Below are 17,495 nucleotides of genomic sequence, written 5' to 3'. Positions count from 1 at the left end.
TTCTGCAATCCTAAGTGGCATTAACAGAGGGATACAATCAAGATCAAGGGAGGTAGTAATACCACTCTTTAAAGCCTTAGTAAGATCACACCTAGAGTACTGCATCCAGTTTTGGTCACCACACTGTTAAAAAGAGGTTGAGACTCTGGAAAAAGTGCAGAGAAGAGCAACCAAGGTTATTAGGGGATTGGAGGCTAAAACATACGATGAACGGTTGCAGGAATTGGGCATGGCTAGTCTAGTGAAGAGAAGGATCAGGGGAGACATGATAGCAGTCTTCCAACATTTGAGTGGCTGCCACAGATAGGAAGGGGTCAAGCTAGTTTCCAAAGCACCCGAAGGCCAGAGAAGGAATCATGGATGAACAAGGAGAGATTCAACTTGGAAATAATGAGAATTTTTCTGACACTGAGAACTATCAACCCATGGAACAGAAGTTGCCTTCAAAGGTTGTGGGAGCTTCATAACTGGAAGCTTTCAAGAAGAGACTGGGCTGTCATCTGTCAGAAATGGTGTAGGGACTGCTTGGATGGGGGGTTGGACTAGATGACCTACAAGGTACCCTTCCAACTCTGTGAATCTGTATCTCTGTATCTCTCCAAAATGGCTTATCAGATCCTCCACTGAGTAGGACGGTTGGACTATATAACCTCCATGTTTCTTTCCAATTCTATGAGTCTATGAAATCTGTAATAACTAGTTAACAAAGTGGAATGATTTCAAATAGAGGCCGTTTGGATTTGACATGAAATATTTCTCATCAACCGTTCCTCCTTAGATAGAAACTTTAGAAACTACACTGAATTTTTGTTGTTCTTTTAGTTGATTGATATTTAAACCAATATAGTTCATTCTGCACCTATGAGCCATTTCATATTTTTCTTGTGAACATGCACTTTGTGCATTCAAGAGTAATGTATAATGATTAAACCCTAGTTCTGTCTAATCTCATCAGACTTGGGGTAGTTTGCATTATAAAGAAAATGTAGCAAGGGAAAGCTTTGATAAACAGAAGTGGCAGAAGTAATAAATAATTTCTAAAGGTAGATTAAACCCAGAAAGTGCCAAACTAATACAAACTATTTTGTTGCATTATTCCAGAGCTTTCATTTGCATTTAAATTACAATTTCAGTTTTTGTCGGCTTTAAATCATGAGAGTATTAATATAAGACTGCAATATAGCACACTGTCATTCAGCATTGCCTTTACAAAAATGATTTTTGGGACTTTTAGTTATTATTATTTAACCCACAGGCACACACAGATTGATAATTGCTATTGTTATCAAAGAGCAGCACACTTCTTAAGTCACTGTGACTTGCAATATTTTCTATCCTATAAATTTCCGTAGTCTTTTTTTTTAAACAGGAACTGATTCTTGACCCTTTGCAAGCCAATATTTAGCATAAAATTTTTTGCTTGCTGAATTTTGACAGAAAGGGGAGGTTAAAGTTAGACTTATATCCATAGATTTTTCATTACAGTTAGTTCCAATGACTAAATATGCTTCTGAATTTGCATTGTGGTTGGAATTAAGTAAGCACACTGGATTTTCAAGAAGCAGAATAGGAGAACTATTGGTGTCTTGGAAGACTCCTGAGGATGGTGGGTTTCATTGTGCTCCCTGAACTTGGTGGTTTTCTTGAAGACATTTCATTACCACACCAGGTAACATCATCAGTGTCAGGCCTGTAATTATGTTCCTTTTAGGATCTTTGGCCTGCCACATAATATTTCATTATGCTGTTTCATGAGTGTAGTAGTTGGGAGTGGGGAATAGAAAGGAGTAGAATTGTGGAATGTGTTGTTGTCATTCTTTTCTAGAAGCCCAAGGTCATCTTTTGTCTCCGCACCTCTGCACCTGACCGGAACCAGCTAGGTGGAGATGCCAGCGTGGCCGAAGAAGATTGGTCCATGTGATGGATCTATGGGTGTGGGGATAAGATCATGAACTTTCAACTGGGTGGAATCCCAGGAAGTTTTCAGAATTGGGATTTCCAAAGATGTGCCAACATGTATGTCTTATTAAATTGGAGCTTTAAGGATAGATCTGCCTTGGACCCTGATTTAATTCTGCATGATATTTGGAACGCTGACAATCAGTGCTAGTTGGGCAATGAAACATCGACATGAAAATGAAACCTCTAGAAGGAAACCACCAAGCTCAGGGAGCACCAAGGAACTTACAGTTCAACCTTGAGCCCCAAATCTTCTCTTCTATATATACTCCTAAAAATACCATGGCCAGCTAGGAAAACAAACATTGGAGTTGAATGACTGTAATAATAAAGAAGCAAATCTTTGAACAAATTATCCCAGAATTCTCACTTAAGGGACAAATTACAAGGGCCTACTCATATTGAGTACTTCCAATGCATTATGGGAAGATCCAACTTCCTGGAGAAGACACTAATGCTGGGAACGGTGGAAAGAAAAAGAAGAGGATAACTGGAAGCAGGATGAATAGACCCAGTTACAGACAGTAATGTACAGCCATTCATTTAGTCACTGTTTGACGTTACAATGGCACTAGAAAAAAAATGACTTATGACCATTTCCCACACTTACGTGTCAACTTGCAAAAGCATTTCTAGTCTGCTCTCGAGTTGCCATAGGCAGCAAGGGGGAAGCCTCTTGGGTGAGAAACGAAACATCTTCAAATAAAAACCAGAAAGTCCAGTGGCCTCTTGAAAAAGCACCTTTGGGACATCCAGGGGTTTGTGTCAATTTAATATTGGGGACCTGAAGTATTAAAGGCATACCATGTACTTGAATGGCTGGACATTGTTGCCCATGGCAACAGGTCCATGGATTTCCACACTCAAAGATCCTTTGGCGAGTGCTTATTAATGTATGAAAAGAGAAAGCAATGAGTCATCTTCTCAAAGTTGTCTATTGAAGGTACAGTAATTGCATTTTTTTTTGCAGAGACCTGAGCATGGTTATCATCAATTTTGGATTTTTAATATATACTGACCATGCATGGTGAGCTGTTTTCTTTTGGAGAATTAAAAGACTTGCAACTCCAGATAGTGGTGGTGAGAGAAAGACAGTGGGAAGACACAGGAATATATCTCCAGAAAAAAAAACAGAAGGTAATTTTCTGCTTCCCTGCTCAGCTATGAATGGAAAAAATCATTTGCTTGACTTTCACATTGCATCACTCATACATCTGTCCTATCTTGTTTTCCAGTGAATCTCATTATTAATTCATCCCATCCTTAATTCAATGGCAAAGATTCAATGCAGCTGCACTCTAGGGGAAAAAAAATGCAATCACTCCTCAATATATCACCATAATTAGGTCTGGAATTACAGTCACAAATCACTACAGTTATAAGTTGAGGCATCACCTGATTGGACCCGATTTTTCAACAGTTTTTACAGCTATCGCTAAATGAACGCTATGGTCCTTAAGTAAATCAATTTTCCTCAATAGTGGTGGTGGTTTTTCCCCCCAGAAACTGGAAGTAAACATTGGAAATTGGCAAAAAAAACAAAAAACCCAAACCCCAAACCCCAACCACTGCAAACTGTAGTCATGTGACCACGGGAACGGCAAATTGTAGTCATGTGACCACGGGAACTGCAAATTGTAGTCATGTGACCACGGGAACTGCAAATTGTAGCCATGTGACCATGGGCATTGCAAATTGTAGTCATGTGACCATGGGATGCTGCAAACAGTCTTAAAAGTGAATCAGTTGCCAAACACCCAAAATGTTTGGCAACTGGTTCACAGGGAAAATGAGGGCATCATAAATTCAAAAATGGGTCATAAGTAACTTTGGGAGCTCTATTGATACTTTGAAAGGCCATCAAGTGACCGATCATAAGTCAAGAACTATACTGTACACATAAAAACATACAAAAGAAATCTGCCATAAAGAAGAGGGAGTCAAACTATTCTCCAAAGCAGCAGAGGTGGTATTTGCCGGTTCTTTGAACTACTCAAAATTTTCACTACTGGTATGTCAGAACTGGTCCAAACCAGCTGAATACCACCTCTGAATCTATTGGGGGCATCACAAAAGTCAAGATGGCTGCCACAGCCCCATGACTGTGGCCCCTTTCTTTTTTGTACATGCTGTCCATACATAGGTTCGAGGGTTTGACCTTTTGTTTTTTTACTGATTTCATTTTAAAACAATGCAAAATAGAAACGTCAACATTATCAGAGACTTTACACATCTGTTCCATCGCTTACATTCTGTTCTGTTTTGCTTTTAATAGAAAATTAGTCTACTAAATTCTTTTTGGAGAGCTGTTAAAAAAAAGGGCTGATTACATAGCACTACTTTAAATAAATTACTCATGCCTTTGAAGGCGCTGCAAGGGGAGATGTTTTATCTGAGTGTTCTTAAACACACACACACACACACACACACACACAGAGGGAGAGAGAGAGAGGGAGCTAAAAAAGTCTGCTTGGAAGAAAACGTTTCAGCCAATCTATTTTTCCAATTGTGTCATGTTTAAGCAAATTGACTTAACTCTGTTTCATCCTCTTAAATACAACTCAATTACTAGGTTTCTCTGCTAGTTTTAAAAAATTGCTGCAGGCATTTTATTCTTGGACAGGAAGAGGACAATCATTCTGATAAGATTCAGTGCACAACACACTCCAGTTTGCACTTATGGATATGTTTCTCCTTTTATTTAACAGCGGGGGCCCATTAAAATTTGCTCATCTCGCGTATAGTCTGCAGTTTCAAATAGCAATAGCAATACCACTTAGACTTATATACAGTACCATTCCATAGTGGTTTACAGTCCTCTCTAAGCGGTTTGCAGAGTCAGCCTATTGCTCCCAACAATCTGGGTCCTCATTTTACCTCCGAAGGATGGAAGGCTGAGTCAACCTTGAGCCGGTCAAGATCGAACTCCTGGCAGTAAGCAGAGTCACCCTGCAATATCCACTGCACCACCACAGAGCTGAAATTGTACAGTCCATTCATGACTGTCTCAATCCATTCTACAGCCAGATCTTTGCCCCCCCCCCAAACCCCCCCATGCCATAACATAAAATCTCTGTTAAAAACTCCTTCCAGTGATGCCAAATCCCTACAGAAGAACCACCGAAGTTTTTCTTGGCAACAGAACTGAAATTGTTCTAGTTTCTTCTTTCATTTCTTTTTAAATTCTAAATTTGCACAGTGCTGGCATGTTCTGCTCATCCTCTGACAAGCAATCCTGCTTAGTTTCTGAGCCCAGATATGGTTGGCAAGTGGGCTTTGTCGTTTGCCTGGGAAAATGTGTTGACATATTATAAGAACGTTCATTTCCCAAAGCTTATGTATTTTGCGTTGTACCAACCCAACCATTATCAACCTTTGGCCATTGATCTGATGACTTAAGAAATATCAGGGTGATGATAAGGAAGATAACATCTCCAGGTACCTACATGCCAACTCTCTGCAAGTTTTCGGACTGTGGGTTTCCTAAGTCAATTTTCAGGTTACTTGGATTGAAACTGGAGAGGCTACAGAAAAGAATGGAGAAAGGATTTGTTTTTCTTCCCTTTGATGAGATTTCAACAATGCTTTTTCTTTCCTGCTTTCGTAAAAGGCCAGGCCTGACTTTATTTCCTGAGTGAAGTGAATAATTTATGCAGTCACTCAAGAGAACAATATCTCTTTAAAAGGTAAAAGCCCTCTTCAACTGAACGGAACAACTCCTGTTAAACCCACCTGATTTTCTCCGCAGTGCTGCAGAAGTGCCTTCGTGCTAGCTTCCTCAGGAAAGGTTTATTTACTTCCTAAGCCAGCCTACACATTGATGTGTATCCACGGAGTCTCCTAACCAGGCATTCAGCCACTCTGATCCCTGCATAACCTTCTGGAGATCAGTAGGATTGGCCGCAAGGCGACAGTTATCAACACCAGCACAGTGATGCCTTCAGATGTCCTTGTGTCAACTTCAGTTGCAGTTTTCTTGGTAGTCACATGGAAACGGCTTACCAGAGGGACCTTTTTCCAGGAAATTGTTTTTCAACTTCCTAACTGAGTCTATAAAACTGGAATTCCCCATTGCAGTGTTTCTCAACCTCAGCAACTTTTAAGAGCCGTGGATTTTGATTCCCAGAAGTCCCCAGACACACAGCTTAAAATGGCTGAGGTTGAAAAACACGGCACTAATATCCCCCATCCAAGTATTTCTAGGTATTTGTTTTCAAGTTTAAAAGCCTAGATATTGTTGGTGTGATGTTGTCAATTAGATCACAAGTGGGGTGAGCGGTTAGCACACGAGTGGCACAGGTTTTTTGTGTGTGTGTTTGGGATGCTTCCATTCGTTTCTTTATCCACTGAATTGGTTGACCAGGCTTGTGGCTCTCAACTGTGAGAAGAAGTCAGACTGTGTTCCAAGAAAAGCAATATGTTACTCAAGGCTGAGACTAAATAACTCTCCTGACGACTTTGGCCATGTCAGTGAAAGAACCGAGAAAGTCAGGGTTTCCAAATAACACCCCCAATGAAAGAAGACTCTGAGACTTGAGTTTCCTCAAGGTTCCATTTTATTAGAGATGTCCTATTGGCACATCTGGGGAAACATGAATCTGAACATTAGCAGGTTTCCCCCACCCAAATGAAAGTTCAAGTCCCTGCCCAGCACCTACATGTCCATCACATGGTCCAATCAGGCACCGTCCCAACTGGAGATACCTCCCAGTAATGCCACTGCATGTGTTGGGCGAGGTGTCCTTGACTCTCTGAGAAAGGAATGTTATTATGACTGTATATCTCCCATACTCCATATAATCCCCCCTCCCATTTTCCCACCGTAGAAAATGTGGCATCCCTGAAGGCCCAATGCAAAAGATGGCTCCCAGGTCTGACAGAGAAATTGGTTCATTCTTGGATTTTGAAGGTGAGGGGTTTGGCTGATCTCAACAACACTGCTCAGCTGGTAGCAAGCTTCTCTCAACCCCCTCCCCAAGCATTAATTCATTCATTCACTCCACTCATTCTCTCCATTCATTCAGTCAGTCTATCCATCCACTCATCCATTTACTCCATTTATTCATTCAGTTCATTTATTCATTCTCTCCATTCATTCAGTCCATTCATTCATTCAGTCTATCCATCCACTCATCCATTTACTCCATTTATTCATTCAGTTCATTTATTCATTCTCTCCATTCATTCAGTCCATTCATTCATTCAGTCTATCCATCCACTCATCCATTTACTTCATTCATTCAGTTCATTTATTCATTCTCTCCATTCATTCAGTCCATTCATTCATCCACTCATTCATTTACTTCATTGATTCATTCAGTTCATTTATTCATTCACTCCATTCATTCTCTCCTTTCATTCAGTCCATTCATGCATTCTCTTCATTCATTTCCTCCATTTATTCATTCATTTCCTCCACCCATCCACTTCATTCAATTCAATCCATCCATTCATTCATTTGAAAGGAACAATTTAGGGCTTCTACTTCAACCCCTTATTCAGTATAGGAATCCAAATGAAAAGGGGAGAGTCCACATTGGGGAAGGGATGTTGTTGAAAAGGGGCAGTAAAAACCATCTTGACTCCCCCCCACTCCAAACACTTTTGCTCTAGCCTCTATTCAAGTACAACCCAAGAGTAACCTTTCTGTGTAATTGATTTGAGTGCTGAACTGCTTACTGTCCATCCACCTTTCCTAATAGGCATCTGCCTGCCTTTCTGCAAATTAAATCCATTATTCTCCCTTATTTCTTCTCCTTCCTTAGTTTTTTGTGAAAAGAAAGACTCTTTATCACCAGTCTAGTTATTTCCTCTTCAGTCCTGTGCATTTGAGTTTTGCTTTTTTAAACACGTTTTTTTTTGCATTTGTCTCTATTATGTTTATCCCATTTTTCTAACCCTTCACAATCCCTTAAATGTTGTTTCTCTTCTCCCAGTTTGGTGTTACTGCAAATTTTCCCTCCATCTCCTCATGCATTTTTTTTTGAAAATAACAGAAACTGGGCTGAATCTTAAACAGTAGTTCCCCTACTTGTTATCTTCCTCACTGGTGGAAGAATTGTTCCTGAATATTCTTTGAATGCAGTTTTTTTGCTTAATTGTCCTGCTATCCAATTTCCAGATTAATCCTGCAGGGCACGTCCATGGTGGCTTCTGGTAATGATTAGTGCATTGTTTCTGAGGTGCTTATATATCAATTGCTTTATGATTTGCTTTAGAATGTCCCCAGGATTCAGTGTCAGTGTGATTTGTCCCCATGTCCCCCGCTGAGCCATTTTCTAGCATTACTCAAAGATTATTCATAAAGTCTTAGCCACAGCATCATCCGCTTTCTTCAGAACTCTCATCCGCATTTCCTCTGGCCCTGAAAATTTAAAGCCATTCATAAATATTTCTTTATCATGACCTGATCAATCCCAAGCACCAGTCCTTCCTCCCGATCTTCACGGTTTTGATGGAACACACGTTCTCTTTCTTCTGAAGAACATCAAGCTACTCTGAATAGCAGGAGACCGGAGAAGGGTAAATTGTACAGTGGTAACAACAAAAAGGAAATATGGGTATTGGCTGACTCTTTGTCCTCTAACACCTCTGCCCTCCCCAAAATTGGTCTACAAAATGTCAGTCTAAAACCTTGCCTCTAGACCTGAATAACAGGCGCACTCTGCCCTCAAACATGATAACTACACCTCTGGGTTAAAATGGATTCCATGCATCCATATGGGCACAACCATAAACATTTTCTGGGCAACGAAACAAAAGTGTTTTGCCATTATTTCTCCTCCCCACCCCCAAGATGTTGGCAAAGCCTTTCCTTGTCTTTCCACATTGAACTCTATTCCAAGCAATGCATTCTAAGTGGATGAAACATTTCATGCAAAACAGTGGTGGGATTCAAATAATTTAACAACCGGTTCTCTGCCCTAATGACCAGCTGGGTAGGCGGGGCTCAGTGGTCATGTGACTGGGTGGGCGTGGCCAACTTAACATCACTCACATCGATGGGCGCTTCGCCTTAGGTGTAGCAATGCAATAAGGGTTAACCGGAGAGGCAGTTTCTGTAAGCAGGGCAATAAAGATTAGGCTAGAAACAACACCAGAATGTTTCCTTCCTGCCTTCCTTACAGGATTAGCCTTGTAAAGTGGAAAAAAAACAAAATAAAGTTTCTTCCAACAACCGGTTCTCCGAACTGCTTAGAAAGTTAACAACCGGTTCTTCCGAATAGGTGTGAACCGGCTGACTCCCACCACTGATGCAAAACAACAATCTGTTTTTTATGCATGTAAACCAATATCCTATTCTATAAAGCCCTTTAACAGAAAGTCAGAGTTGGACTTAGAGGTCTTCTAGTTGGACTTAGAGGTCTTCTAGTCCAATGCCCTGCTCAAGCAGGATACCCTGTGCTATTTCAAACAAATGGCTGACCAATCTCTTAAAAATGTCCAGTGATGGAGTACCCACAACCTCTGAAGGAAATCCGTTCCACCATGGATTAATTGTTCTGTCAGGAAATTTCTCCTTATTTCTGGGTTGCTTCTCTCCTTGATTAGTTTCCATCCGTTGCTTCCTGTCCTGACTTCAGGTGCTTTGGAGGAAAAGTTGACCTTCTCTCCTTTGTGGCAGGCCTTCAAATATTGGAACACTGCTATCATGTCATAATATCATACCCTGCTAGTGCTATAACCAAGCCTCTGTTACGATTGGTGTCCGCTGCTACTATAACAAGTTATACTGGAGATTATTATCGTCTGAAAATGTTCTATGAACAGGATAACATCCCAATACTGCCCGACTGGCACCTTAATGCCACTGAAAGCAACTGAAGATAGTTATGAGTGTGGCCGCCGTTAATAAATAGTTTCAAATGGGAGGGAAATTACAAAGAAGGGAGTTATTTCCCAGCATTTTGCAAACTCCTTATCCAAAACTCTGCCATAATCATGGCAAAAAAAGAAAAGTTAAAATTGGGTTTGACGTGTTTAACCAATGCCTTTCTTAGCAACGGAATTTCTGATCCCAGTTATGGTCATAAGTCAAGGGCAACCTCTGTATGCAAAAACAACACATTCTGCAACCTCTTTTGAAATAATTTTCAAGGTAAGTTGTCGGCAGATTCGTTTGGAAGCCATTCCCGTCAAAGAACTGAAAGGAAAACGCTAACGCCCAGTTCTCGATCAACCTAATAAAAAAGGAAATATTGTACAATTCATTGACTGCAATTTATTGAGCCACTGAAATAGGAATCCTCCTTAACTTGACAAATGATTTCACATCAATGCCTGTTCCAGATAACAAGCCCTAAATGGATTAGAGATTGTATGGGGAATGGAAAGGGCCACCTGATTTGCAGCTTCTACATGGGTAAGGCAATAATAGCAATACAGAAGTAGCTGAACACTCAACACTTAAGCAGTCTAAGAATGTAAGTCACACCTGCTGAACCAGACTAAATGTCTATGCAGCCCAGCATTCTGTTTTCACAGTGGCCAACAAAATGCTTCCAGGAAGTTGCCAAGCAGAACACAAGTTCATCTGCTATCTTTCAGCTCTGCCTCATGTAATCTTGGTTGCCTAAGGCCCAAGGAGCTGCCTTCTGAGTAACACCGGAGTACTGGTCACACGTTCATATCTACAGTGAAGAACAATCAACATCTTTGTTCCACAACAGAGTTCCTGAGCAGAGATGCCCAACGTGTTGCAGAGTCTTTTGGAGGTACGTATAACAGAACTGTCAGGAAAACACCCAAGACATGTTTACAAGGAAGGGTTTCGTGCTGCTCAAGACCATGGCTTGAATTTGTAAAGGTAAAGGTTCCCCTTGCACATATGTGCTAGTCACTGCCGACTCTAGGGGACGGTGCTGATATTCATTTCTGAAGACGTCTCCGTGGTCATGTAGCCCGCATGACTTAACTCCGAAGGCGCACGGAACGCTGTTACCTTCCCACCAAAGGTGGTTCCTATTTTTCTACTTACATTTTTTATGTGCTTTCGAACTGCTAGGTTGGCAGAAGCTGGGACAAGTAACGGGAGCTCACTCTGTTACTAGGGATTTGAACCGCTGAACTGCCGACCTTTCTGATCGACAACCTCAGCATTTTAGCCACTGGGCCACCGCATCTATTTATATGGAACATTGAGGAAACTGAGAAACCTGGGATGAAATATTTTTGTTGGTTTCCGATGTTCAACCTCTTTCCATCTAGAGTTCCTAGTTCTCTGGAACCAGGAAACCAACTCTGGTTACGGAACCCTGGTTTCCTTCTTCTCCTGGCCTTTTGAGAGGCAATATAGAAGGAACACCACTGAAACGAATCTAACCTGCACTGCCAAATAACACTGATTACACAGAGATTAAGTCACTATCAGTAGAATTTTGTATCTTCGGTTCATTGCTTTCCCGGCTGCTACAGAGGCAAAGATTTCAGTTGCTCCAACTTGACAAATCAAAGGCTATTCTTTCTTTCTCTGAACGGATAACTAAATTTTGTAGCCATTGGAAAGTTTGGTTTAAAAAAGGAATGGCTGTTTAAAAAATATCCAATTTAGCTATTTTCGGATGCTTCCATTGAACCATCGCAACTCTGAAAGAGGGTTCTGATACTGGTTTGCCCAATGAATGTAACTGGTGAGAGAAGGGAGGAAGAAGCCATCAACCAGAGGCTGATTGGTAAAGCTAAAATGAAAAATATCTTCAGGGAAGCAGAAATGGAAGCTATGAGTTCTTCAAACCATTTGAAGGCATTGATTTTAGAGATCCATAAATGTATATGTACACATGGGCATGAATGGGCACGCATACCCAGAATTCACTTAATGCCTCTTTGAGACTTCATTCCCAAAAAAATGTAAAGATTTCCTAAGAAATTTGCAGCCATAGAACAATTGAACCAACGGAGATCATTTTGTGGAACACAAATTTGGCTTGTCATAGTTCGAATACGGGCAGGGAACCCCACCTAGTGTGTCTTTCCCCAAATATTTGATCCTCCAGGTATGTTGGAAGTGCTCAATAAGAATTTGGAGAACTGTAGTCCCCGTGCATCAGCTTGGAGAGGGATGTCCTAAATAACTCTGAAAAGTTCACCAGATTTGTGGTGGTGCCTTTTCCTGAATGGCTCCTTGAATCAGTTCAGGCTAGAATTCCGTGGTGGTGACCTGGGTGACTTCAGAGTGCAGGTCTTCCCCTCTGCCTCCTCTGCTGAAGCCTCTTTTGTGGCTGTCCATATCTAGTCATGCCGACTTATGAAGACCTTCTGATGGGGTGCAGGTAGAAACACGTTCTCGGGTGCTGTTGCGGGCCCGGCTAAAGCTGTTTTGCTCCATCCGTGATCGGAACGGGAGGCAGAACTCCCTAAAACATCTCTTGAAGTTTTCATCCAAGAAAGCATAAAGGACCGGGTTGAGGCTGCTGTTAGTGTAGCCCAGGGCGATACAAAAATGCAGGCTGGCCATGACATAAGGGTTCTTCTTGTCGATGCCAACCAGGGTCCACACAATGACAAAGATCTGGATGGGAGTCCAGCAGATGATGAAGGCGGCGACCACAATGAGCACCATGCGCGTAATACGGCGCAGGTTGCGGTCCTTCTCCTTGGAGCCTGAGAGGAGACGGACATTCTTCAAGCGGAGAATCATGAGCCCATAGCAGATGGTGATGACCAAGATGGGAACCAAGAAAGCAAAGATGAAAACGCAGATCTTGGTGACCGTGTCCCAGTAAATTTGAGGTTCAGGAAACTGAAGGAGACAGATTGTAATGCCACCTGCATAAAAGAAAGAAGAGTACAAAGATGAGAGGTGAACAAACAGGAGTACCATAGCTCAGTGGCCGACAATATTGTTATTCATTTGCACGTAGGAAGACATCACTGCATGGTGCTTTTGACAACGGTTCCACCACAAAACCGCGGTAGACTAAAGCGCGTGTGGACTAAAGCGCGGTGACAAAACCGCACCCTCAAAACCGCGCGACAACAGCGCGCCGACAGAAGCACGCTGTAACATAACCCTAAAAATAACCCTAAACCTAACGCTAAACCTAACGCTAAACCTACCCTAAACCTACCCTAAACCTAACCCTAAACCTAACCCTAAACCTAACCCTAAACCTAACCCTAAACCTTACCTTAAGTTAAATCGCGCTTCTGTTGGCGCGCTGTTGTGGGCACGCTTTTGACATCGCAGTTTTAGCGCCGCGGTGTTGTCGACGCGCTTTTGACGTTCGCGGTTATGTCGTGCCACATTTGACAACAACCCCATCAACAATGACTAATGGCTATGTTGATGGGAGTTTGGGAGTATGTTGTTGTTCAGACACTAAACTGTGTCCAATTCTTCACAACCCCATGGGCCATAGCACACCAGCCCCCTGATCCTGTCCTCCACTCTCTCAGTTTCTCCATATTCACATTCCTTTTGTTGATGACACTAGTTAGCTATCTCATCTTCTGCCTTCCCCTTCCCCTTCTGCCTTCCATCTTTCCCAACATTGGGAGTATATTCCTAGTCTGTTAAGTGACCTTTAAGTGCTGGCAGGACACAATTCAGGATGAGTGGGCCAGTTAAACAACAATCATGCTTGTCTTCTCAGCCGCTATAAAAGAGGTTGGAAGGCCAGTGCCACCTTCCAGATTCTTTCTTTTTTTAAATAGCTAGGAAGAGAGATGGGCACCCTCTCACAATTTCTGCTGTTTTTTCATTCCTCCTTATGGATGCAGAGTCGGAGACAGTACAAAGCAAACCAGTCATAGAGATAGAGTGCCTAGAGCAACCTTGTTTTCACAGGGCTTCACAGGGTTTCTCTAGGACTTTGTCTCAGTTGACAAAGCTTCAGAGATAGCCACCTATCAAGTTAGTAGCTTGTATGGGATCAGGGAGATACCCAATTAGCCCCACATAAGCTTGGGTCTCTTTATAGCTACTTTTTCTGCCTGGATTAATTGACTGGGGCTTTGAGTTTGTATGGTTTTCTTATCCCTACCCATTTCAATATGTTGTGTGAACAGGATTCATGAATGAACATAGAATTCTTGATATCATTTCCAAGCCAGTACAGGTAGTCCTCAGCTTGCGACCACAATTGAGCTCAAAATTTATGTTGTTAAGTGAGAAATGTTTGAGTTTTGCCCCATTTAATGTTCTTTCTTGCCACCTTTGTTAAGTGGTGAAATTCACATTTTTTTACTACTGGTTTTGTGGGCATGGCTCGGTGGGCGTGGTGTGGTTGGTGGGCATGGCTTGGTGGGCATGGCAGGGGAAGGATAACTCCAAAATCTCCGTTCCCTCCCCACTCTGGGGCCAGCCAGAGGTGGTATTTGCCAGTTCTCCAAACTACTCAAATTTTCCGCTACCGGTTCTCTGATTGCAGCTGTTAAATTGCTCATACAGCTGTTACGTGAATCTGGTTTCCTTATTGGCTTTGCTTGTCAGGAGGTTACAATAGGTGATCACATGACCCTGGGACCTTTTAACCGTAATCAATGTGAGTCAGTTGCCAAGCATCCCAATGTAAATCACGTAACCATGGGGATGTGGCCACTGTCATAAGTGTGAAAAATAGTCATGAGTCACTTTTTCAGTGATGTTGTAACTTTGAATGGTCACTAAGTGAACTGTTGCAAGCTGAGGACTACTTGTACATGAAAGGGGTGTTATTTACAAGCCCATATTTTTATGAACATTCCTTCCTAATAGCAATAGCAATAGCAGTTAGACTTATATACCGCTTCATAGGGCTTTCAGCCCTCTCTAAGCGGTTTACAGAGTCAGCATATTGCCCCCAACAATCCGGGTCCTCATTTCACCCACCTCGGAAGGATGGAAGGCTGAGTCAACCTTGAGCTGGTGAGATTTGAACCGCAGATAGCAGTCAGCTGAAGTGGCCTGCAGTACTCCACTCTAACCATTGTGCCACCTCAGCACCTAAGCCCCATAAGTAAGCCTGTTTCCTATTTAATGGAATCATCCCTGAGAAATAAACTGAATAGCACTTAGACTTATATACCACTTCACAGTGCTTTTACAGCCCTCTCTAAGCGGTTTACAGAGTCAGCATAATTGCCCCCCAAAATCTGGGTCCTCATTTTACTGACCTTGGGAGGATGGGAGGCTGAGTCTGGTGAGATTCGAACTGCCAAATTACAGGCCGCCAGCAGTCAGCAGAAGGAGCCTACAGTACTGCATCCTAACCACTGCGCCTCCGCAGCTCATAGAATAGAACCTATGGCATGTGTGTCACAGGTGGCATGCAGTGCCCTCTCTGTGGGCATTCCAGCCATTGCCCCAGCTCAGTTCTACCATGCACGCGTCTGTGCCTCCCACTGGCCAGCTGGTCTTCAGGTCTCTACCACGCAAGTGCAGGGGGCAAGGCCTTCCCTGATGTCCAGAGGTGCCCCCCCAGCGCACCCTACCTTTCTCCTCCATTTCTGCTGCCCACACCAACCTGGAAACCAAAACAGGGAATGGAAGGGGGGCAGGGCGCATGCGCGTATGAGGGGGCTCACATTGCATTTTGGGGATTGGGGCATGGACACACGCACGTGTGTACATATGCATGCATGCACACATGTGTACACTTTGGGCACTTGGCACCAAAAAGGTTAACCATCACTGGTTTAGAAGTTCCATGGCGACTACACGACAGAAAAAGAATCCTTGCACCCCAAAGGTCTGTGTCAATTTAGCAATGGGAACCACAGCCTAATCATTGCCCAGACTGGGTGGTCTTCGGGGAAGTGACTGGAATGGAATGGCAGACCACTTGCCTTGCGATTTAGTGACAGCCATGACCATGATCGGCACTCCAACCACAGAGGAGAGAACCCAGATACAAACATTGATCAACTTCGCTTTAGCCGGAGTCCGGAAATCCAAGGCCTTGACCGGGTGGCAAACGGCAATGTACCGGTCTACGCTCATCATTGTGAGGGTGAAGATGCTGGTGAACATATTGTAGTAGTCAATGGAGAGGACGACTTTGCAAAGCAGTTCCCCAAAAGGCCAGGTCTCCATCAGGTACTTAGCGCTCTGGAAGGGCAGAGTACTGGTGGCCAAGGCATCTGCCAGGGCTAAGTTGAAGATATAGATGTTGGTGGCAGTTTTCAACTTGGTGTATCTACAGGGAAGAGATAAGGAGAATGAGATGAATTGCAACTTACACTGTGTGTATGTGTATGTGTGTGTGTGTGTATATATATATATATATATATATATTAAGGTGACCAGATTTTCAGATTGGAAAAGAGGGACACCCTTGACCGGGGGGGGGGGGGGGGGCTTGATTAAAAAATTTTTTTTTGTCAAAAGGTCACCCCAGGACACTGAAACCAGCATAAATACGAATCTGTTGCCAAACAAAATTTTGATCACGTGATCATGAGGATGCTGCAACGGTCGCTAAGTGTGAAAAATGGTTGCAACGGTCGCTAAGTGTGAAAAATGGTCGCAACGGTCGCTAAGTGTGAAAAATGGTCATCAGTCACTTTTTTCAATGCCATTGTAACTTTGGTCACTAAATGTTTTCCCCCTCCTCGAGACTCCTCACTTCTTCCTTCATTCCTCTTGCTTATCTACCTTCACCTTATCTGTCTTCTGCTCTTTCCCTCTCTTCCTTCCTTCCTCCCTCCTTCCATCCTCTTCTTTCCTCACTCACTCCCTTCCTCCTTTTTTCTCTTCCTTCCTCCTTCCATTCTTTATACGATATAAAATTCAATGAGGGTGAAACACACAAAATCTGGCAAAGCTGCCTTGCACCAACCTGGCCTGCCCATAGAATAGCAGCCACTTTGAGACACATAAACCTGGTCTGAACATATTGCATCACAAAGATTTGCAAAGATCACATTTGCAAAAAGGAACATTTCTTGTAGTAAATACATTTTATAAACAATTTAAAAGTAAAAATCCCCCCAAAATAATAAAAAAGGTATTCTATAAATAAAAGAAATCCTTAAAAACCATTGTTAAGTATTACACCAGCAATAATTTATACTGTCACCATTTCAAACTATCATCAGAAATACGAATCTGTTGCCAAACATCAACATTTTGATCGCGTAACCATGAGGATGCCACAACGGTCGCTAAGTGTGAAAATGGTCGCTAAGTGTGAAAAATGGTCATCAGTCACTTTTTTCAATGCCATTGTAATTTTGGTCACTAAACAGCCATGTTCCTGACTTAACAACCACCATGATTCACTTAACGTGGCAATAAAAGGTCGCAAAATGAGGCAAAAATCATTTAACAAACGTCTCCCTTAGCAACAGAAATTGGGGGATCAATTCTGGTCGTAAGTCGAGGATTACCGGTAGCCAATTGCAAAAGGCAACTTTACTTGGAACAGGTGAGATTGTGCCCGGATCCCTTTCATGCCAACATCCCATCCTGTCCATGGGGAGAACTCCACAGGCGGACAAAAGCCCCAATCCCCTCTCAACCTCCAGCTGACTCTGCCATCCGCCATAACCACACATGCCCCTCAAAGGCAAAACTCAGGGGGCTGAATTCTACAGGGGGAGGAGTAAAGGGGGGA

The 17,495-nt window shown here is 42.6% G+C and overlaps 1 protein-coding gene across 1 annotated transcript in view; it reads right to left on the bottom strand.

Moving 5' to 3' along the window:
• Nucleotides 1–12,193: 12,193 nt before the first annotated feature.
• OPRD1 (opioid receptor delta 1) overlaps nt 12,194–17,495 on the bottom strand; it is a 37,073-nt gene continuing 31,771 nt past the window's right edge. The window contains exons 2-3 of the mRNA XM_032227948.1: nt 15,727–16,076; nt 12,194–12,726 (exon numbers count right to left, since the gene is read on the bottom strand). Coding sequence (XP_032083839.1) covers nt 12,194–12,726; nt 15,727–16,076 — 883 coding nt within the window. The remainder of the gene's footprint in view (nt 12,727–15,726; nt 16,077–17,495) is intronic.

This window comes from Thamnophis elegans, chromosome 12 (genome assembly GCF_009769535.1).
Source record: "Thamnophis elegans isolate rThaEle1 chromosome 12, rThaEle1.pri, whole genome shotgun sequence".
NCBI lineage: Eukaryota > Metazoa > Chordata > Lepidosauria > Squamata > Colubridae > Thamnophis > Thamnophis elegans.
The sequence above is the reverse complement of the archived record's forward strand: the minus strand, read 5'-3'. Positions and strand labels throughout refer to the sequence as shown.